Below are 24,399 nucleotides of genomic sequence, written 5' to 3' on the forward strand. Positions count from 1 at the left end.
CCCCTAGGAAACCCAGGATTCAGCGGGGTTGTGATGAGATACAGCCCAACACTCAGCATGAGCAAAGGACTGTGGGAAAAGGAGATCATTAACTAACATTAAATATTTACAGATCACCCTTAGTCAGATGCTATTCAATAATATGATAAATACATTCATTTATTAATAAAAGAAAAACAGGTAATTTTTTACTTGGTTTGTAAGTAAGCAGTGCAGAGATTTCCTGCCAGCTTTTCTTGATTCAGAGCATCTAAACTATCCAGCACTTCTCTTCAAAATGCATTTGAAGGAATGGGATAAGTCTCTGACTTCTGCCTATTTACCGAGAGGCTGAGTCAGCCAGCATGTATCTGCATCACAATCTCACATGTTGGTCTCTTCTGTTACACAGGAACTTCATCCTGGGCACTTCCCACCCAGGTACTATATGAGGTAATCCCCCAATAAATATGCTTACGAACAGCCCAGTCTTTAAGTGGAACCAAGGGGGTGTCTCATCCATTACAACTAAATTCTGGGTGGGCTGGCCCTTTTCCAGCATCTCATTTGTAGACTCTGAACACGCCTGCCAAGATTTATCTGCAAGCCCCCAGGGGGACAGAAACCAAAGTGATCTGCATTAAAAATGAAAGCAACTGAAGACGACAAACCAAGCTTTTGAAGCAGCCAGAGAGATTTACTGGGCTTCTCAGCAAGACTGGATGGCAGTGATGCCACAGGACAGCCATCGATTCTTAGCAATGAAGAATCTGTATTGATCTTCTTCTCCCGGAAAGGTTAAACACTAACTAGAGCACAAAGTGGGAGAGGATCTGGGGATTTGAATGGCAGGAGAGCAAATGCCCACTAGACCAGTCATGAGGTGGCAGTGCTCCTGTTCCTCAGGATGCTGTGTGTGAGAGATGTCAGCTAAGCACCTACCAAAATGAGATTCTTATTGATGGGAGTCAGGAGTCCTGGGTACTAATTAAACTTCAAGTAACTTTTGGGGACCCTATTTGTACCAGTTTCTACCTTTCCTTTCATTTGTTTTGACCTTCCCATGCATGAGGAGTGATGGTGCTGGTCACTGAGGATGGGAATAGATGGAGGAAGGCAAGTGGGCAGTGTGGGTAGACAGAGGCACTGGCTCTGTTTGCTTTCTAAAAAACTTGTACCTTACTTATCAGCAATTCAAATAATAAAGGCACAAGAGAACAAAGTGCCTGTGTATCTGGGAAGGAACTTTTTTTAAAAAAAATTTATTTATTTATTCATAGAGACACAGAGAGAGGCAGAGACACAGGCAGAGAGAGAAGCAGGCTCCATGCAGGGAGCCCGACCTGGGACTCGATCCCGGGTGTCCAAGATCACACCCAAGGCTGCAGGCGGCGCTAAACTGCTGCGTCACCAGGACTGCCCTGGGAAGGAACTTTAGTAGAAATCTTACAGTGCACAAAAACCAAGGTGGGACAGATCTATTAATTAAGATGCAGCTATTGCGAACAGAAGTAAAAATGTTAACCATATAAAATCAGTTATGTTTTCTTTTAGGAAGGTAATTGTATATGCAGTAGACAACAGAGGGCAGCAAACAAGACAATGACACTGGAAACCATGGAGTTAAGAATGCGTTTGGAAGAAAAACACATTGGGAGAAAAATACTGACTATTGGAAAGATAAATAATGTATTTTCGGGGATACCAGGACTTGAAATGATAGAGAAATATCAATCCCTGAAGAGTGAAAATGGTTTTCCCAGAGGATATATTAAAGTATTTTTAGTTATAATGGCATTGATTAATTACCTGAAGATTTTGATAAAACTAGAAATGAAAAAATATAATAATATATATAAAATTGTATATATATAAATTATAAAATTTATTTATTTGAGAGACAGAGAAAACACAGCAAGGGGAGTGGTAGAGGGAGAGGGAGAAGCAGACTCCCTGTTGAGCAGGGAGCTGGATGTGGGGCTCCATCCCAGCACCCTGGGATCATGATCTGAGCTGAAGGCAGACACCTAACTAACTGAACCACCCAGGCACCCCAGAAATGAAAAGTATATTGACATCAATATTCTTCATACATTCTTATATTATAGAGAAAATAATTTTATAAAAAGTTTTATATACGACTTGGTATTTCTGAATGGCAAGAAGATTGGCAAAGTTGTCTTGGGTTTGCCTGGCTTAGCAGATGGTCACTGGGGGGTACTGCTCCCTATGTGCCTGGAAATGTTCCTAAGATTATGAGTACTTTTTGGGGATATATGTAAAAAGTCACTTGATATTGGGCGTATAAGACACCAGAGGAGAATACCTTGAAAAAGACCTATTCTAAAAGCAATGTAGATCTTGAGGAAAGCAAGAAGGTAGGTAGGAGGAAGGGCAGCCCTGGTGGCTCAGCGGTTTGGTGCTGCCTTCAGCCTGGGGTACGGTCCTGGGGACCCAGGATTGAATTCCACGTCGGGCTCCCTGCATGTGGCCTGCTTCTCCCTCTGCCTGTGTCTCTGCCTCTCTCTCTCTTCTCTCTCTCTCTGTGTCTCTCGTGAATAAAAAAAAAAAAAAAAAGAGAGAGAATGAGAGAAGGTAGGAAGAAAACAAGAGCCTTTCAAGAAAAAATATAGGAAATGCTTTTGGTTCTTCACAAGCTAAAGGCTAAGAGAAGGTAGAGTTCAGGAATCCAGCAGATAGTTTACCTAGCCCAAGAACCAGAATTGTCAGAATTAGAACCATAAAAGGACAGCCTTGAAAAATAAGCAGAATAAAGGGCTAAGTATGGGGACTTTCCTAGACAGAGATGTTCTGGTATTAGGGAAATCAGTGAGGATGGACAAGACTAGACTCCATATTGCTGACTCTCTCTTTAACATGTGTGACTTGCATTTATGTGTATGTATACACACAACTTCACTACCCTTATTCCTCAGCATTCAACGGGTATGTACATAGCACTTACTAAAGTGCCAAGGACTGGGCGGGATGTTGGGAATTAGTGTTAGCCACACACAGTCCCTGCTCTTAAGGCTACTGTCTGGTGGTGGTGGGGGTGGCACTGTTTGAAACAGAGTTGTACAGATATTTACTTATCTATAATTGTGATACGTCTTCAAAGGGGAAGTTGAGGGTTCTGTGTGTAATAGCGAAGCTCACTTCATGGAAGGCTTCCCAGAAGCTTTGGTTGTGTTATCAACACCTGAGAGTGGGTGTTATTTGAAGATCTTGAGGAGGGGAAGTTGTAAGGTGGAGGAGGACTTCATTCCTGACCCTTTGACCTGTGGAAGAGTTTGAAGGCCTAAAAGTTTGCAGGGTCAGTCCAGCTTCTCCCTAAATTTGCTCGGGTCATTCTATAAACAAGCGAATGCATAGGGAGACTGTCTTCAGACCAGTGAGGAATTGGGAGCCTGAGAGATTTCCTCTGTGGGCTGGATTGAGGTTCCTTTAGGTTTACAGGACTCTGGTAGAAGTCTCAGATCAGAAATGGTGCAGCATTCTGACCATTTAATTAATTCAAAGCATCCTCATTCTCATTTTGAGGACATTATTCCATCTAATTATTTTTTTCCAGTCTGTCCATTTGGAATGAAAAACAAAGGAATAAAGCTTAATGCCAGCATTTCTCAATGTCTCTCCAAAAAAACCGTAACTCTGCACTAAATAAAGCCTGGTAATTCAAAAGCAAAGCACTAATATATTCAGCATAAAACAGACAGAGGACCTAGAGCAATAATGACACTACTAATAACTAAAACAGTTATAACAATTAACAACAATTACAATGATAGAGAAGCTAATGGGTATGATCACTGCATTTAAATTGCTAGCAGAGCTGAGAAGGACTTTTTCTAGAGAAAAAAAAAAAAAGCAGGGGGTGGGGAAGTATCTTATTTCCTTTATCCCATATAAGAGAAGTTAAGCTCCCAGCAAACAAAATGTCATAGGAAGAATAGCAATAGTCTAAGTTTAAAAATATATTGTTTCTCTCTCTTTTCTAGATACTTACTGCAAAACATTTTTCATTCCACAACCAGTTCTTTTATTTTTTTAAAATTATTTTATTTATTTATTCATCAGAGACACACAGAGAAAGGTAGAGACATAGGCGGAGGGAGAAGCAGGTTCCCTGTAGGGAGCCTGATGTGGGACTTGATCCCAGGACCCCGGGATCACGACCCGAGCTGAAGGCAGATTCTCAACCACTGAGACCCAGGTGCCCCAACAAGTTCTTTATAACCAGTAGTGGTCATTTCTCCTGTAACTGAGGCCAGGATGGTACTACTGTTGATAGAGTCAGAATTTGAAAATGAGCCTCTATAATGAGAGTTCTCAGGTAAAAGGACCGGGACACCTTTTTGGCTGTTCTCCTCCTTAAGAACAACAGATCTTGACTGTGTTCCTTCTAGGGTTCATATGTCACCTTGAGGTTTTGTTTGGGAGTGAGTGGGTAGCTCCAGAATTCAAGCTGTGACCAAGGGAAAAAGGCTAAAGGCAGGTCAGCCTGCTGTTTACATTTGCTTGATGAGCCAAAGGGCTGTACTAATGAGGCCTGGCTATGGGAGCAACTACTTAACAGATTATGGAAAAGAGAGACAGAATGAGAAGATGGATAAAGCCAGTCCTCGCTAGACCATGGGTAGGTGAGAAAGAGAAAGCCAAAGCAATGACCCACTGGAAGGGACTTGAAATATCTTTCTAAGCCAGGCTGGAGAAGTCCACCATGTTCAGTCCATTAAAGCAGACTCAGTCTGATACCTTAGTAACCATTTCAGAAAGAAAGGCATAAAGAAATTTGCCAGGGTACCTGGGTGGCTCAGTTGGTTAAGCACCTGCCTTCACCTCAGTTCATGATCTCAGGGTCCTGGGATGGAGCCCTAGATTGGGCTCCCTGCCCATTAGGCAGTCTGCTTCTCCCTCTCCTGCACTTCTCTCTTCCTCTGCCTCCCTCCCTTTGCTCGTGTGGGCACTTTTTCTCAAATAAGTACATAAAATCTTAAAAAAAAAAAGAAATTTGCCAAGCTCCACTGACACACCAGAATAGGAAGAGCAGCCGAACATTACCATTTGCTTATTTTTACAGCCCTTTAATCTTGGGTTTTGAAATTCTATGGTCCTTAATGTTGTAAGTATGATTTTGAAGTTGAGAACATTCACAGATCCTGATCTTCATCTCCCATGCTCCTTTTATTGGGCCAAAATTGTAGCTGGCTGATGATCAACTAATGTTTGGTCTTGGGAAATAGGTTTCAAAAAGTAAGAGCTGCAAATACTTCTGTGGCTTTCCTCTGTCCCTTTCATGTAATCACTCCATTGGTATGCACTAAAATGGAAAAGTGCCTTGGTGGTGGAAGTTCATCAGTGACTCCTTTTCTGCCCTGCAGAAGGTACCACATGTGGGCTCTTTTTTGGCTGAATTGGCCTACCATTTTAGAGTGAAAACAACGTGTTTGGAGATCCTCCTTGGTCAGGTATTTGATGTATCTAAGGATGAGTTGTGCCTCCAGCTTGGCTTTTTATTTGACATGGCATACTCAAGCCAATGGCCAGTAATTTTCATATAAACAGCACAGAATGAGTTTTATTTTTCGTTACCTGGATATTGCCTTCTCATGATAGGGAAGGGAGATAAGCTCTCATCACAGAAGACACTTAGTGTTAGACTGTTAGGCTGATGGGTTGCAATTTAGTGAGAATCTGAGGTGTTGAAGAGTCACTCATTAAAATAACCCTGTTACTAGCAGTCATGCTGTAAACTGAGCTCTTTATAGATTGAACAATCAATACTACAAGGCTGTGATAGATTTTCTAGGTAACAGAATAAAATAAAAGAAATTACATCTTACAGGGTCATTAACACCCAATGAGGATAAACTGAATTCCTTTTTTTCCCCTCTTCTGATAAGATCTAGTTGGGCTTTAAAAATGTTAGCAATTGTATCATGGGAAAGCACAGCATTTCTGGGAACAGGATCCCTGGAAGAGTTCTGGAGAAAACCATGTGGATTTTAAAGGTAACCCTGCTAGCCACGGTATCTTTTAGGAGAAAAGTCCGCCACCCTGCCAAAGACATATGACATCTGAGAAAAAAATTAAGTGAACTGGGGATCCCTGGGTGGCGCAGCAGTTTAGCGCCTGCCTTTGGCCCAGGGCACGATCCTGGAGACCCGGGATCGAGTCCCACGTCGGGCTCCCAGGTGCATGGAGCCTGCTTCTTCCTCTGCCTGTGTCTCTGCCTCTCTCTCTCTCTCTGTGATTATCATAAATAATAAAAAAAGACCATTTAAAAAAATTAAGTGAACCAAACTTGTGTAGGTTGTCTATTACATAAGAATTCACATTATCCTAGAGTTCCCTTTTATATGTCTTTGTGGGGCTGCCTACCCTTTCCTTGGACCTGTACATTTTATTGTTATAAAGCTAAGTGATGACATTTGGATGCTCCATATTTGTTGCCATATCTATAGCTTCTCTGGAGAAAAGGCACTGTATAAATTCAATAAATAAATAAGTAAACACAAATAATAAAAATTCCTGCCTCAGATTCTGCAGAGAGAGCAAAAAGTCCTCTGTTTTTTAATCACTAAGTCACCAATCATTATAACTGGTGGGAAGTATAAACCATGGAAACATATTTAGAGCTCACTACACTTTAACAACACCTATTTTGGAGGCAAGAAGCATGAGGAACAAAAAGCCTGTTTTTTTTAAAACCTACTTGAATTAGAACTGTTGAATAGTTAAGAAATAAATCTCCCCTCACCATTCCCCCACCCAAGATAGAACCTTAGAAAGAAAGGTTGAAAGAGGAAATGTGATGAGGGAGGAGTCTGAAACTGAATTTTATTTTATTTTAAAAAAAGATTTAATTTATTTATTCATGAGAGACACAGAGACAGAAGGCAGAGACACAGGCAGAGGGAGAAGTGGGCTCCACGCAGGGAGCTCGATGTGGGACTTGATCCTGGGACCCCAGGATCACATCCTGGGCTGAAGGCGGTGCTAAACTGCTGAGCCACCCAGGGATCCCCTGAAACTGAATTTTAGACTTTTGCTAGAGACTGCTGCTTCCTACATGGAGTTTGTTTATTTATTTATTATTTTTAAAAGATTTTATTTATTCACGAGGTACACACAGAGAGAGGCAGAGGGAGAAGAAGAGGCAGGCAGGTTCCCTGCAGTAAGCCTGATGAGGGACTCAATCCCAGGACCCTGGGATCACAACCTGAGTCGAAGGCAGACGCTTAACCGCTGAGACACCCAGGTGCCCTCCTGCATGGAATTTAATATAAAATTGGCCATAGAAAATTTATAGTTATTCAACCCAAGCTGTTCACATGAGGTGTCTTCTTTTCTGCATCAATGTTGGAAGTTGGTTGAGAAAAGACTTGGGACATGGGTTGGTCAGCAAACAGATTTTCTGTTGGAATTCTGCACAGCCAAGTAGGAAACGGTAGAAAATAGGTTTCAGAATGAACTTAATTATATGGGTTTACTGTTATGAGGTGCTTACTGAAAGCTACATTAATCCTAAATCATACTTGTGCCAGTTCTTTCTTTTTCTCCTGCTTTGGCACCTGATTTCTCAACCACTGAGTCACCCAGGTGTCCCTGGCACATGATTTCTGATGCTGCCTCTTGTCCCTGGGAGAAGTTGGGGATTGATGAAGTTAGGTCCTTCCCTAAACCTGCTACATGTTTACTTCCCATAGGGCACTAACCTTAGAGAAGGGGGTCTTGCTGAGTGGATAACAAAGAGAAAAAACAGCAAAAGATAGGAAGAGATAGGAGAATGGGAAAAGGAAGGGCCAGGGAAATGGGGAGGGATCAGGAAGAGGTAGTTGGGAAGAACTCCTAGGCTTAAGATTTTTATAGAATCTCTAAGAAAAAAAAATAAGCTAGTATCTACAATCAGCCACGATTTAAGCTCTGCTGATGGGATGGATGTCCTTGAGGTGGCCCTTGCAATTCATATTCCTTCACTGACAACGATGGAGTAGGTCCTTGGTCCACTTAAGGAGGCTTTGGAGGGGCATCTGACCTTAGGAAAGGATGGACTCACTAACTGCTTAAAGCATGGTTAACAGTCTGGGATGAATAAGATGTAATTTTGTATTCAACAAACCTCTTACATATTCATTTTCAAATGTGCCTGGAATCAAACCAGGCCATCAGAAGTCAGCGTCGCCAAGCAATTCTATCCTTCACCCCACATTCACTTTTCAGACCTGACACATTTCCATTCCCCTGTGAACTTGCAATCTCCAGGCCTCTCAGAGAGGAGACATTTCCATTCTTTCCATTCTCAATCCTCTGATCTCTTAGAGATGAGGCAATTCTATTTTCACTGTACTGATTTAGGAAATACTGATAGGAAAAAATATATAACTGGTTTGGTTTCTTACCCTCTCTAGGATAAATCTTAGCTGTTCCGGGAACATTAATTAAGGTGAGTGGCTGCTTTTAAGATTGAGATATTTCCCTATCCAGTCATCTTATCTGGGGCTTTTGAGGTAGACACACCGGACCCTCTTAATTAGTGAGTCTGGTAATGTTTGTAGTCTGGAGCAAGGTGCCTTCTCCAGTCAAGCCTAAAAATCCTACCCAGTACCTGCATATTTGTGAAGCTCTCATACCTCCTTTATGTGGAGTGCCATTCTGATCCTCTTCCAGATCATGCTCTTCATCTGAGGGGATAAACACAATCAGCATTAGCAATTAGTGGTTGATAGTCTTACGCTCTTTATACTGGTGGATCTGCTTTCTCAGAGCTCATCTTTTTCTTTTCAAGGAAACAATTCTTCTTCTTCTTCTTCTTTTTTTTTTTTTAAATCATCTCGCATCTCCAAACTGGCCCTCTCCTTCCCTACTCATTCATTCATTCATAAACATTTTTAAGTGCTTATTATATGCAAGGTGCCTCTCTAGAAACAGCAGATGCAGTGATAGGTGATAAGCAGGGTCCCTGCCCTTGTGGAGCTTTCAATCCACTGGATTATTTAGGCACCTATCACTAGAATCCTGATCCTTTCCCTCAAGCTATATTTCTCTTCTCCTTCTAGAATTCTCTTCTAAATGTATTATCTCTGTGTAAGCATCCAGAGTTACTGTGTGTGTGTGTGTGTGTGTGTATGTGTGTGTGTAGCTAAGCACGTGTTTAAACCCTCCATGATTAATTAGTCCTTAATGTATCAGGTTTTGTTCAGCTGTAGCAGAAGCTGGTCATGTAAGTAATTTTATGTTCCTAGTACTTGGGGCTTGCAGTTATCTTTTTATTGTTGTTATTCAGCCTGCCTTGTTCATTAGAGTGTAAGCTCCTGAGGGCAGTTGGAATGGTCTTTTAATTAATTGCTGCAGGTACACAATGGGTTATAAGTCAGTGCTATTGTCTAACTCCAATCAAGTGTTTATATGGTCAAAGTCACAACATGATTGGCCTGTTTTGTGCCCTCATTAACCTGTTTCCTCTCAGACTTCATACTATCTGCTACCATGGGAATTGGACCTTTATAAGAAAGCATGAGTACCAGAATCATATTAAGCCATTTTTAAAAATTTGTATTATCATTTGTATTTTTCATTTGTATTATCTTCTCACTCCTCAATGTTGCTTTTTTTCTTTTAAGATTTTATTTATTTATTCATGAGAGAGGCATGAGAGGCAGAGACATAGGCAGAGGGAGAAGCAGGCCCCATGCAGGGAGCCAGACGCGGGACCCGATCCCAGGACTCCAGGATCAGGCCCTACGCCGAAGGCAGGCACCAAACCGCTGAGCCACCCAGGGATCCCCCTATTAAGCCAATTTTTTTTTATTATTTATTTATTTATTTATTTATTTATTTATTTATTTATTTATTTATGATAGTCACAGAGAGAGAGAGAGAGAGAGGCAGAGACATAGGCAGAGGGAGAAGCAGGCTCCATGCACCGGGAGCCTGACGTGGGATTCGATCCCGGGTCTCCAGGATCGCGCCCTGGGCCAAAGGCAGGCGCCAAACCGCTGCGCCACCCAGGGATCCCTATTAAGCCAATTTTTAAAGAAGATTTTATTTATTTATTCATGAAAGACACAGAGAGAGAGGCAGAGACACAGGTAGAGGGAGAAGCAGTCTCCATGCAAGGAGCCTGATGTGGGACTTGATTCCGGGACTCAGGGGTCACGTCCTGAGCCAAAGGCAGGACTCAACTGCTGAGCCACCCACGCGTCCCATATTAAGCCATTTTATACGTGGAGTAAGATGAGTAAAAACACAGTTGCTATTTTCCTTTTCATCATCTTTGTCTCTATCTCTTTGTCTGTCTGTCTCTCTCTCTCTCTCACACACACACACACACACACACACACACAATTAATGGGGCATAGTAAGCAACTTCTTAAAGATTGAATACTTAGGTCTTTTTGGTCCACATTTACTTTCTCTTCCTGGGTCTTGGGACACTTACCTCGCTTGTTTCCCCATAGTTATGCCAATAAATGAAACTTTTGAGGAGCTGGCCTGGGGACAGTTCCTTTTTTTTTAATTTTTAAAAATATTTATTTATTTATTTACTTATTTATCTATCTATTTATTTATTTATAAAGATTTTATTTATTTATTCATGAGAGACACAGAGAGAGAGGCAGAGACATAGACAGAGGGAGAAGCAAGCTCCTCACAGGGAGCCTGATGTGGGGCTTGATTAGGCCCTGAGCTGAAGGCAGGTGCTCAACCGCTGAGCCACCCAGGGGTCCCTTTTTTTTTTTTTAAGATTTTATTTATTTATTCATGGGAGAGAGAGAGAGAGAGAGGCGCAGAGACACAGGCAGAGGGAGAAGTAGGCTCCATGTAGGGAGCCCGACGTGGGACTTGATCCTGGTTCTCCAGAATCACGCCCTGGGCTGAAGGCGGCGCTAAACCGTTGAACCACCAGGACTGCACCCCCTTTCTTTCTTTCTTTCTTTCTTTCTTTCTTTCTTTCTTTCTTTCTTTCTTTCTTTCTTTCTTTCTTTCTCTTTCTTTTTCTTTCTCTCTTTTTTTTTTTTTTGACTTTATTTATTTATTTATGAGAGACACACAGAGAGAGGCAGACACAGGCAGAGGGAGAAGCAGGCTCCACACAGGGACCCCGACGCAGGACTCGATCCTGGTTCTCCAGGATCATGCCCTAGGCCAAAGGCAGGCACTAAACTGCTCAGCCACCCAGGGATCACCTTTCTTTTTTTAAAATATGTTTTATAGGGCAATATGAATTCAGGTATGTCAGAATGGGGGAAGTAAACTCTGAGCTCGTAAGTAAGAAGAGACAGCACAAACATGTTGGAGCATTATAGAACATTAAAGAAGTTATTGATTTCACATACAAAATGATACATTTCCCTGCAAAAATAAAAATTAAGGGATTGATATTCTGGGGAAATGAGTCATATGTTACTAAGATTAAAAAATTATTGTATATATAATATATATTTGCCCTACAAGATTCTGTGGGAAAAGAACTCAACTCTTCTTACCTTCACATATGGCCTCACAGCAGAGAATTCCTTACTACCTGTAGTGCTCCCCCCATCCCCCCTCCCCTGCCACCATGAGGAATAAAGATGTGAGATAATGGAGAAGTGAAACCGAATATCGGAAATAGATCTTGCTGAAATAAATCACGTTAAACATCATTCTTTGCACATTGTCTTCCTATTACTTGCCCACTTCCTTCCTTCCTCTGCTGTGATGCTTTTCCTTTTTGACTTGGGACCAATTTCACAGGATTGAAAACATTAAAAGAAGAGTTGGTATGGCCTCAGTTTTAGAGATACGCAACAATTTGGACAGAGAGCATCTCTTCGGCTGATACCAAACAACTCAATCACAAAGACCAATAATTTGCTGTGCTTAGGCACTTTTGCAGAGATGGTTTATTCTACCTCTGCTGTCTGTGCACAGATGTCTCTTCCTCCCAATTCTAATCAATGTAAATTGGGTCAGATCTCCGCTGTGAATTACAAATTGGATCCGAAGTTGGAGGGTCACCGTGCTTGTGACTCCACCTCCTTCCCACCACCATTAGATGGGAAGCTACACCAAAGATCTTTTCTAAATAAATCAGACTTTATTGTAAAACTCGGCCACTGACGAGACATAACCTCATTAGCATTGATTTTAAAATAAATTATTGAAAGTGGCTTGCTTGCTCTTTGCATTTGTAAAATAGGAGAATGTAAATGTATTTGCAATGATAAAAATGAAAACTAAACTTGATTCCTTTATCCTTTCAGGCAACAGCACTTAATCTAGTCATGATACAAAAATGGGAAAAATAAAAATCTGTTCTATGCAGTTCAATTCCAGACCAAATACTCTGATTTCCATTGCGCCTGTGGAGTCACCTAGAAAGCAAGCAGAACACTGATCTTATATATCATTTACCACCATTACTAACCTCTTCCATGATGGATGTGAACAGGGAAGCTCTAATCCCCACATCTGTTCTATCCAACGCTGACCTTCCCGGGTGGCTGAAAGTGGACTCAAGTCGAGAAGCCTAGCTACTGATGTGAGAGTCTGGGTGCTGTGCCTTTGAAAGTGTGAGTATGGAGGTGCCATCACATAGTGAAGGCAATCTCTCCAGAGCTGGTGTGAAAGGCAGCAGCTCTCAGCACCTTCCTAGCTGCAGAGAGCACAATACAGAGAGGCAGACACTTTATCTTGGATCCTTCAATGAAATCAAACTGGTATCTTTCAAACTCCAAAGTCGAGAAAACCAATTAGATGGCAACAGAAAGAAATGTCTCTTTGCTCATGAAAGAGGGTGGGCTAAACAGCTAGATTTCTCTCTTTCTTTTTTCATCTGTAAAATGAACCTTCAATTTCAAAGAGATTATTTTGAAAAAAATTTTCTTCTTTAGGCTAAAGAGCTTATTGAACTTCTTTATAAGAATATTATTAGGCATTTTAGCATTACATCTACTAGAATACATCTTCATTTAAGAGAGAATTAAAATTTATGTGCTAGCTCAACTTTAAACAGTAATAGATTATAATGGTCCTTGCTCCTAACAGGGCATATGGGACCCCAACCTTACATAGGTTTTAAACAAATTAACCTCTAAAGATTACTGTCCACTTATTACATTAAATGCTCTACTTGATTCCCAAATATCTCATCTCAACTGGGAAAACAGTTGAGGAAGATTCTGTTAGCTTGTGAACGTGTAAGAGAACCATGGGGCATCACAAATGAGCATCAGTATCCAGAGAGTTGATTTCAATCAACACTCTTGGCACAATGTCAGGGACACTAATGAGAGGCTGAAAGGAACAGGACACTGACTCCATCGCAGAGACACAGAGAGGAGCCAGCTTCCCATGACACCTGGCTCCTTTCTGAAGTGCTGCTCTGATGTTGGCTAAACTGAGAACAACATTTAAAAAAAAATGACTGGGTCAGAAAGAGGGAAATCACTTTCCTCAAACAAAGCAAGGTGACAGAAGCTTAAAAAATGCCAAATGTATCAATGTGCAACCAGATGTCAAGGTGCTCTGGTGACAGATGCAAGAGAAATGCAGATAGATTCAGAGAAGAGAGCATGCAGAAAAGTGGGAACAGAAACCACTCCACTGCATGCACAGATATACTATAAATCTGTGAATGCCACAGCACCTCTTCAGACAACACAGAAAATATGAGCAAGATGCTAATAACACACTTAATTCTCTGTTGTATAGTTTTTAATCTCAACTGTTACCTCAGAATATTTGCATCCTATCTCTGTGGTATGGGTCTTGATGTACACGATATTAAATCCAATTTGTGCTAACTGCAACACTTGGAATGCGCTGAATTTAATTTCACAAATAATAATTGAGCACCTACTAATTGGTGGAGAAAGACCTGAATACAAATCACTGTGGTAAGGGCTGTAACAGAGCTCAATTCTAGTTGAGTATCTGGGAAGGTGTCACTAAGGAGACATGTTTGAGCAGAATGCGGAGGAGAGCAGATTCAGAGGCTGAGCTCAGGCAAGATATTCTAGATGAAAAAACCCAAGCATGATTCTGGTTTTGGTGCTGGCCAAACACCACCTCATGGCTAGGCCCAGTGTTCAGGGGAGTGAGAGACAGAAACCGCTAGGAAGCTCAGGCCTGCTGATGGCATTGATGCGTGGATACTCCCCTCTGCCCCCCACGGAGTGCTGTTGCTTTTCTGTGAAACTGAAAATCCCTTTCTTCATAAACTTTGTGTTCTTGGTATCTGTTTTTTTCTTTCCTTAGACCTACTCTCACCATTTCTTCTTCCTGTGCATCTGGATAACAGTAAAGGGGGGAAGATAATTCCATAGAATGCTTGTTTCCATTTGACTCAAATTAAAAAAAAAAACAACCCAGTTATATGCTTTATTATAAAGCAATCTGATTTCTGGGTCTGAACAACCCTCCGGGGCAGTGTGGGCAGTGTCAGAATGCACACAGAAATTCCTAGGGAGAAATCATTGTCTCTCTTCCCTTTTGCTCTCCTAAAATCTCTCCTGAGAACACAGCCAGATTCTGTTGTCACAGCAGCTGCTACAAGGCCCCAGTTAAAGCTGCACAATGGTCTCGGGCACCTTGCTGGATTCCAGCTTTGAGGCCCCAGAGAAAGTGAAACCTGATAAAAGTTGTCCTTTTATGGAATATCAAATTACAAAACTGGGCCTGGTCTAGCTGGTCAAATAGTCCGGGAGGGGTGAGAGAAAGCTCAGAGAAGCCTCCCATCTTGCATGTATTGCTTCAGTATTTCCTTGTGGTAATTCTCTATAGTTTAATCTACTGCAAATGAGATCTTAAAAGTCAAGGGCCCCCTATGCTCAACACGGATGTTCAGAAATCCCACCGGATACCAACCTTGAAACCATACTAACCCAGGACTAACATTTTTGCGGTCTTGGCTGAAAACCTTGAGTGCTCTGGTTTTCCCTCATGGGAAGGACAGTGCCAGCTACGTAGCAAATGCTAATTATCCCATAATCAATGTGATGTAGTGCATTTAATTTGATGACCCATATATTATTTTGATTAGGAAAAAAAGTTTTTGTATTGACTGTATGTGTATGTGTTATGAGCACTTTTCTCTCTACTAGGAAGACCATTGAAATTATACTCTGAAAGGGAGATCTCATGTACATGGCCTTCCCATTGAGACAATGAGGCTTGTGTAGGCCCCAGACCAAAGAGGAAGGAGTAGCAGAATGCTACTAAGGATTCTCTGCAAAAGGCATTTACCTGTTACAATGAAACAAATGTTAGAAGCCCCAGTCATTTGACTTTTGATGGGTATGCAGTGTTAGCACAATCCAATGTTACCGTTGGCCATACCTCTACCCAGCACCTGTCCTTGCAGTAAAAACAGGCCTGAGCAGAAGGTGCACTCCACATTCCATATGCTGAGGATTTTCAATTTCACCTGCTTCATACATATAGCTGAAAATGTCCAACTGGACTGTCTCAGGTTTGGTTGGTGGAGGCGGGGAACTAGCCATCCCTCAATTTTTCAAGGAGGCAACAATTCCTACTCAAACAGCACCAAATTCCTAATAGCCAGCATTTATTGAGTACTCACTGTATGCCAGGGCTCTGTTCTAAGTGGTTTACAAACTCTAGCTCTAGGCTACTCACAGACTCCCTCCATGATAGGTACTACTGTTATTCCCATTGTACAGGTGGGAAAATCACATACAGAGAGGGCAAAGAACTTGCTCAAGATCTCACAACTAGCAGGTGGCTGAAGAGGTCCATTCTGACTTAGAGCCAGTACTCTTACCAGCCATACCTTGCTGTTTCTCATATGCTGCTGCTCAGTAAGATCTTGTGAGTTAGCAGCAGAAGGTAGGCAGTGTCAGGTGCCCTCGTATTCCCTTTCAATTCCTCTGGGACTGGTATTGTAGCACATGTATAATGAACAGAAAATTCCAGAAGCAACAAGCTGAGTGGTATGGGTGGGAAGTGGTATGGGTGATAAAGACTAGGTGCTAAAATATTCATATCATTATTAAGTATCAATATAGCCCACCCCCAATGCGGTTTCTAAAACCTGTGATGGCTAGAAGCTTTCAGGAAAGAACGTGTTGGCTGGGAACAGATTTTTTTGGACACTTATAAGCAAGTTAGCTGCAGTTTCCCTAACCTGAAGAGAGTCTCTGGCTCTCCTGTTGGGTGGCCTTCCTCACTTTCAAGGGACAGTTGTGAGCATAGGCTAAGTGGCTTTCCTTGGGAAATCAGACCAGTCTCCATGCCCTTGGAGTCCACTCCAACACCTGAATTGATGTGAATTTCTGAGGCAGTGCGGGGATGGCCCAGGGTAGGAGTTAAGGAGGCAAGGGAAGGATGGTCTTTAAGAAGCCAATTATACATTCATCGACCCATTGCCTGGGTGGAAGGTGATGGTTCCAAACTCATCTCATTTCCCAAGGCTCCTCTCTTTCCTGTCCTTTGCTCTGTGCCTCTGAGCATCAGGCCTCTCTTCCCTGGTTCCTTTGAGAACTAAACATTGTGCATGAAAAGGCCCTTCTTTGCTCCCCAGAAGGCTGAGTGGTTCAGCGAGGTTTTCCCAGAGCACTCTTCCACAGCTGTAACCCAAAGTGGTGTGTCACCTGGATATTTCCCCCCAGCCTGGATGACAGTGAGTAGAATGTGAGCTCCCTAAGAAGATTCTGGCCAAGTTGAGGAGTATATCTCCTTTTAGGGAGTGTTGTGAATTAGATCCATTTCTGCACCCTGCTGTTGCAATGGAGCAGACTGTGAAAGGGAAGATTCTCAGAGGAGCTGTGTTTTAATGTAGCAATTTGATTCAATTTTCCACTCTATAAAATTACCCATCACTGCTCGTTGCTTTCTAACAGACACCTTCACTCTTAATTTAACAATCCTATCGAATTCTGCCAGGGAAATTGGAAAAATTTATCACCTGTGAAATTTTATTTTCCTTTGGTTGTATCTGTTTTTGTAAAACTTCATTAACGACGATGACTTGCTGAGGAAATTATCATTTTTTTTTTTAACTTCAGACACAAGAAATGGCTCGACCTCAACCAAGATATCATTTGCATAATAAAACACAACAAAAAGGCTGGGGAAGTCGGGCTGGCAGAGGCTGGAAGTGCTAGGGGAAGTAGCAGGCTCTCCTTGGTGGTGGGGAGGTGGGTGAGGTCCTCAGCAAGAAGGAGACATGGGGCCACAGCCTTGCTCCTTGACTCAGGAAGCAATGACGTAGCTTCCTCCCCCACCCCCCCAAGGGAAGAGATAAATGTAGCATTGACAGGGTCAGACCCTCTTCTTAGGAATCCCTGAAATGCAGGTTGCTTGCTGACCCTGGCTTTTTAGCAACCAGTCCTGTCATTAGGGGGCCTTAGATTCACCTATGTTCCTAAGTTCATCTGGGATTGAGGTTTAAACTGCTATAAATTTTGGCTTAACTCGAATTTCTCAGCAGAGCACTGAACTCCTGGCAAATTTCCACAGGAGCGATCTTTCTGAATGGACTTGAAGATTCAGCGTTCCTGTGGTCTAACTACCTCACAATTAAAAGGCTCAGGCTTCGGTTTTCCACAGTCTGACCCCCACTGTGCTCTGCACCATTCGACAGCTGCTCTTGTTCCCACAAGAAGGGGCTATGCGGAAGCACTGATGACTATACATTTTTTGAAATGCCGGTTACCATGCCTTTGGAAGAAAAGAAATATGTACATGGGCCTGCTGTGATGGTGGGCTGAGGAAACAGGTTTATGCATAGGAGATGCAATTAGATTTGTGGTATATATGAACTAAGTACTAATGAGTTGTACTCTATCAGGGTCTTAGGCTACTGACAAAGTTTGCCAGCACTTATCTGTATTCCTATAGACTTTTGATCACCTTCCTCATTTTGAGGTGACTTTATATTATTTTCACATTTACAAAGAAAAGAAGTTGAAACTAGAGCGTTTTGGTGACCCACTTAAAGATCCAGAGTAAACCAGTGAAGGCCAACCTGAGTAGTCTTGACTCTTTAATCTTGTCAACATATGTAATAAATTACTTCACATGGCAAAGGTGAAAGACACTCCCTGATCAAGTCATCTTGCTCCCAGAGCAAGGGAGAACTTCTGTACTGGGTGGGAATCATGGAAGCTTCAATGAAGCTTCTCTATGCTCTTCTTCTTCTTCTTCTTCTTTTTTTTTTTTAAGATTTTATTTATTTATTCATGAGAGACACAGAGAAAGAGAGAGGCAGAGACACAGGCAGAGGGAGAAGCAGGCTCCATGCAGGGAGCCTGATGTGGGACTCGATCCAGGGACTTCAGGATTACGTCCTGGGCCGAAGGCAGGCACTCAACAACTGAGCCACCCAGGCATCCCTCCCTATGTTCTTTTCTTCAGAGATTTGGCTTCCTCTGGAGGTTTCAAACTTACATTCTTCTACCAGGTCAAAAATTTCAATGGAAGATAATCAGAAGATAAAATTTCTCACCTGGTAAGACTTCATAAATATCATCTTCTGTCTCCTTTGTGGGCTCTTTTGGCCCCATACTCCCAGGCAAGATGATAGGTCTGCACTGGGAACCGGAGTTTGGGGCATCAAAGCCATCAATATCATCATACGTCTCTTCCTCTTCCTCCTCTTCCTCCTCATCTTCACAGGGAATGGTTAAGGAGCTCAGATCTGCCAGGGCAGAGGTGAGAATGAATCACGGTGGAGAGATAAAGGAAAGAAAAAGGCAGGGAAGGAAAGAGGGAGAAGGAGGTGGAGGGATGAGAATAAAATATGTCAAAAGAAAGTGAAACGCTAGGTTAAGTGCTGTTATTTCTAACGTGAGCCGTGGTGCCAGGAAATCTACAGAAAAGGCCAGACTAGCACTGTGTCAGGTTTAAACTATCAACATAAATCCTTCCATGCAATAAAACTTGATCAGGATGAAGCAGCTTTGAAAAGGATGAGTGTGCGAATAAGCACATGAAGTGAAGGGATGAAAATGAGGCCAGAAGAGGAAATGCCAGTGTACCGTGTACTGTTGCCAAGTAGAGAACTAGAAGGGTGAGTGATGGCCTGTGGCTCCACAGGATGCGCAGAACCCTGGGAGCTATGGTGGCTTCCTGAAGGTAGCTGAGCTGTCAGAAGCTCATCTCCCCCATGATCTTACTGCAGAATGTCAGGCAAGTTTGTTTATAAAGAGAAAAACCAGCAAGGGTGGAAGAAGAGAAAGTGAGATACAGAAAAATATTATAGTAGTACAAGACCAAATGGAATGGCTGAGCCATGTGGTTACCATGTCCTTTTGCAACTGTACAGTCTGGCTGACCTCAAAGTGGGTCATTCCAGAAAGGATATGGAGCCATTACAGCACTGGGGAGCACAGGGCCAGAGAGGGAGATTGGTTTCTTATTTTAATGGGGAACTGGGAAGGTTCGCTCTCTGATGTCTAGTACAGAATGCTCTCTGAAACCCTGCTGAGGGGCCTCTGCAGGATGGGCGAGTGCAGTCAGGGTACTCTGGGGAAGGAAAGGATGGAGAGAGACATCCGACATTCATTTCAAAACACAATAAAACTGTTTGGCTTGATTAGGCATTTAATAAAGATTTTGCAACAATTTTCATCTGAATTCTGGTGCCACATCATATGAGGAAGGGATCAAAGACACATTTGTGGCTTAAACCATATGTTATTATTTTGTTTGTTTTAAAATAAAATGGAATGAATAATTTCTTCAATGTGGGATTCTGAAAGTACCACAGGGTACAGCTCAATAAAGCTGCTTTGAGTTTTATTGAGGTTTACACACTTAGGGGTATATTACACGCATAAATCCAAGGCACCTAGATGAGAGTGTACCCTGTAGTCTTGCCATCAATGTTCATGTTTGCCTAGTTCCAGTCTATTATACGTGACGCTCTTGGTAGATGCAATAGTTTGTTTTTGTGAAAGCAAAGGCATAAACTGAGTAAAATAGGCAATTCTTGTAATTAAAGCTCTGGTGCTTCCTTCTTTTTATCCACAATAAAATCTTATAGCAGAATAAAAAACAGAGGCGAAAAGGCTTGGTGTTTTTAGGCTGATGTGTTTCTCTCTAGGACTTGGGCCATGAACAAAGTTGGTGTTTCTGCCTTTCTTCAGCAGCCGAGTTCTGCCATGATGGTGTATCATGGGTTATCTGATGCCAAGTGATAGATTCAAGTAGGCTGCTTCTACCTGCCAGGCCACTCCCAGATAAGGCTTCCTGGGCCACTGTCACTGCTGCGCTTGCAGGCTGGCCAGCAGAGGGTACTCTAAGAGCGGTCATTTAACTTCTTCAGGCAGGACTCTTCCCATCCCAAGGTGAGGAATATTTTATTGTGGTTTGGGAAAGAACAATTTGCTTTTAATGTCAAATGGTCATGAAGGCCACCTTGATTAGATTTCTACTTTCTGTTAAGTTTAAAACAAGAAGATTTGGGACCTAAATTACATCTAGATGACTTTACATTTGATATGAATTCCCTTTCCAGAATATAAGGGGTTGGGGAATCCCTGGGTGGTGCAGCGGTTTAGCGCTTGCCTTTGGCCCAGGGCGCGATCCTGGAGACCCGGGATCGAATCCCACGTCAGGCTCCCGGTGCATGGAGCCTGCTTCTCCCTCTGCCTGTGTTTCTGCCTCTCTCTCTCTCTCTCTCTCTCTCTGGGTGACTATCATAAATAAATAAAAATTAAAAAAAGAAAAGGAATATAAGGGGCTGGGAGATATCTAATTGAGTTGAGCTGGTTTTCATAATCTCCTTTTCTAGTGATTATGAATACTACAGTGGTCATCTCCAGGTTGATGGTTTGTTTACCTTCTGGTTCATACATGGTACTATTTGTTGTTATAATATAAGGAATGGTAGAAGGGAGAATGAACAGAAAAAATAGATTGAAGCCTGTGGGTTATATTTATGCAATATAACTTCAACTGCAAATCCACTTAAGTATTGTTTCTGTAATAATGGTACTTACCCTTTAACAAGAAACTTATTTGATCCACCCAGTCCCTGGCTTCAGCTGGATTAGCAGCTGTAAACTAGAGAAAAATTAGTGAATTAATTTATCACCTTTATGAATTCATAAAATTTCCATGAATCCTATAGGGAGGTTCAAAGAGAAGAGCTTTGTGGGCCAAGTTGCAGAGTCAGGTTGAAAGCTCAGGATTTGCTGTCTGCTTAATATTTAGAGAAAAAAAAATCAAAATCTTACTCAAAGTGTTATTTCCCTTCAGTAGTTCTGTATAGCCCATATGGACTACTGTTTGGGTCCAGACCTTCATGTTCACGTGCATTCATTCGATTATCCATGCATTCATCAGGCATTTTTTTGAGAAAAGTTTACAGAAAGAAAAAGCAAACTAAAACTCCTGATTTCAAAGAACAATGTTCAGTTATGGAGACAGGATATACACACTTGAAATGGAAACAATTCAAAGTAGGTGCATCTGAAAACAGTTGGATGCTAAGAGGATGCTGAGAGAGCACAGCAGCCTAGAGGAAGCCCGGGAAGCTTGAGAAAGTAATACTGTTTTGGTTGGATTTTGAAAGAGTTGGTGGAAGCTGCCTGGTGGAGGGAACCATGTGCAGAAGATGAGGTGTGAGACCACTGTGTATTGGGGAGGGTAGGCAGATCAGCCAGACAGAAGACCAGGAACAGGTGGTGCTGGAGCGTTCTGGGTCAGGGGTCGGGGGCGGGGGGGGGGGGTAGTTGGTGAAGGGGCTCTGAGTACTAGGAGTTGAAATGTAGGCAATAGGAAGCTGTAAATTCTAAGCAAAAGGCGTGGGAGATTCTTTCAATTGTTGTGGGTAAAAGGGATTAGAAAAGGGAGAAATTGGAGACAGAAGACCATCTAGAAGGCTATTTAGCAGGTCCTCTGGGGGACGTGGTTGGGACAAGTATTGTGACGGCTGTGGGAATAAGAAGGGGAAGATCCAAAGGATATTGTAGAGGAAGAATCCACAGACCGTGATAATGACTTGGATTCAATGGGCCAAAGAATAGAAGAAGTAAACAAACTCTATATTCTGATTCACAAAACAAGTCAGTCAAGCATCAAGACTTAGTAATTTTTTATTTTAAATGAATCAACTTGAAATGACTCTTCCCGAAAAACATTTTTATTATCTGGCCATTAGGGTAAGATAAAGATATGTGCCGTATAAGAAACCTAGATTCCTGCTTAATACTTATTAATAGACATTATCATTCTTGATTTCATAAAAACTCATTTACATAAGAAATGTCTAAGGAAATTGATTTAGACTTGTCAAATAAATTTTTATGTGAAGGAGGCACCATCAATACTGAATAATAAAAATAACTTAGATACAGACCCAGCGCATACATCTGTTTTATATATATATATATTTATTTATTAAGGACTCTTTATAAAAGTTTAGTTTAAATAAAAAAATCTTTTTTGAAATTCCATATTAAAGACCTAGGTCGTTTTATCAAAATGAGATTTAAGATACCATAGAAATATAAAGGGACAAGTACTGAGAAGCATTTGAATAGTCAAAAGTTTACTCAAGTGGTTAATATTAACCTTAGCATGGCTTTTCTCTTTCTCATAAGTTAGCTAATGTTTTTCCACATTGTTTTAGTAAAATCATGATAAGATAAAAATGACCAACAAGCGGGAAACAACATTTGTGTGTGTATGTGTGTGTGTATATATACACAGACACATGTAAAATATATTTTCAGAGAAAATCATGACATTCCTATAGTCAGAATTTTTTATTGCTTTAGCTAATAAATGTCTTGCTTATAATATTGCCTACTATATTTGTCAAATATAAAAAAATGAACACATTGAAAAATAAGCATTTCTCACCCCAATCCAGGTACTCTAGTCCTTCCAGTTATCACTGTTACTACTCAATTGTCACCCATGTCTTAGGAGTCCTTCTAGAGATATGCAATGCTTCTACACACAGGAAGATTATTTGGGATAGCAAGATGAATATGGGAAAATAACTTATTTTTCATTCTACTGTCAGATTTTTCTTTTTTCTGGCTTTCATGGAATGAAGTGAAGGTAGTCTGTTAAAAAATAAAAAGGATGGAAATTGAAGGTGTGAAATCAGGGATGATGAATAAGGAATTGGATTATGTGCTGCAATAGACAAGACTCTCACCTATGGAGTGAGACTGGGAAGGGGAGGGGTGAAAAGTCGGAAGCCAACCAAAAGCAGTATCTAGGATGAGAGTGACAATACAGAGGAGGAAGGAGGGCATCACATAACAAAGGTGAAGACATGTCAAGAAAGAAGGTCCTGGTAAGAAATGAACAGGTAACAAAGAAAGGATGGAACCCAGCATAGCACCCCAGCTCACATGCAGCATGGAATGAAATTACAACACAAATGAGGACCATCATCTCCTCGGCTCATCCTACCTCATAGCTGCGCCTATCCTGGGAGGTCAGTTCAAAGCAGGATTCTTTCTTGGAATCTTTTCGCAGGTAGGGGGCCATCCGTACACTGTAGCCCTTAATGAGAAAGGTCCCTTTGGGCTGCTTGCCTGCAAGACAGGAAAGCTCCCTGTATCCCTAGAGAGATGCAACCGCCAAAGGAAGGCATCTTCTCTGGTATGTAAAATAAAAGCACGGAAACAGCTGTTACATCCCTGAGGAACCACAACAGTCAAGGAAAGGTTATTAAAGAAGCTTAAGAAGAGGCTACTGTGACAGTGAGGCAGAGATCACTGCCAAGCTAGGGAAATGCAACATGAAAGGTTATTTTGCCAAAAGAGTACAACAGAGACAGAGAATTTATTAGAATGTTAAGAGATCTATAATAACAGAAGGAAGGAATTATTACAACAGGGAGAGAGTGGCTGTAAACGTGAGGCTCTTGAAGGCTATTATAGAACTGCAGCATGTTATTATCAGGGCCAGCAGAGCTCACGTTTGAGGGGGGGTGGACAGCAGCACAGGGGGCATGAGGAGTTCCCAGACTCTCTCCCTATGCCCTCTGTAGCATTTGGGCTAGACTGCTCTCCCCCACTGCTGGTCAGGTGGGAATTGGTGCTAGAGGGAGCATAATTAAAACTCCATATTTTATCCCCCCTTCCCAGAGGTCAAATTGGGAAGTAGCAGGGTTCTGTTAAGTATCACTGGGTGATGACGAAGGAGGGACAGGGCTCTAAGTGAAGGAGAGGAGAGACCATTTTGCCTGTAACTCCCCTTTTTAAAAAATAAAATATTAGGAATGGGAAAAGAGGCGGTTGGTTCCCGATGGTTTTCTGTCCTCATGGTGTGGTTCAGGCAGAGAATACAGAAGAGTGGAACCACAGCGTCTGGGTGATGATTTGTGTCCTGTTACCATGTGAAATGGATTTCTTAATACATGCTTTTTGAGGATGATGATGATAAGGTGGCAGTGGGTTGACAGTATTAGGAAAAGAAAAGAAAAAGACTCTATCCTTACCT

General features: G+C 41.8%; 1 protein-coding gene and 1 long non-coding RNA gene across 3 annotated transcripts in view; one reads left to right on the top strand and one right to left on the bottom strand.

Annotated features, from left to right (window-relative positions):
• The window catches only part of SKAP1 (src kinase associated phosphoprotein 1), a 287,224-nt gene that overhangs the window by 22,804 nt on the left and 240,021 nt on the right, over window positions 1-24,399 (bottom strand). For both annotated transcript variants that reach the window (XR_004818749.1, XM_025439745.3), the window contains exons 7-10: window positions 23,365-23,489; window positions 20,934-20,997; window positions 18,437-18,628; window positions 8,616-8,666 (exon numbers count right to left, since the gene is read on the bottom strand). Coding sequence is in view for 1 of the 2 variants with exons in the window: in XM_025439745.3 (XP_025295530.1) it covers window positions 8,616-8,666; window positions 18,437-18,628; window positions 20,934-20,997; window positions 23,365-23,489 (432 nt within the window). In the remaining variant the exon portion in view is untranslated. The remainder of the gene's footprint in view (window positions 1-8,615; window positions 8,667-18,436; window positions 18,629-20,933; window positions 20,998-23,364; window positions 23,490-24,399) is intronic.
• Window positions 285-1,738, top strand: LOC118355715 (uncharacterized). Its single transcript, XR_004818752.2, has 3 exons — window positions 285-776; window positions 1,260-1,446; window positions 1,534-1,738. It is a non-coding gene; the product is annotated as an uncharacterized LOC118355715 (long non-coding RNA).

Source organism: Canis lupus, chromosome 9 (assembly GCF_003254725.2).
Source record: "Canis lupus dingo isolate Sandy chromosome 9, ASM325472v2, whole genome shotgun sequence".
Lineage (NCBI taxonomy): Eukaryota > Metazoa > Chordata > Mammalia > Carnivora > Canidae > Canis > Canis lupus.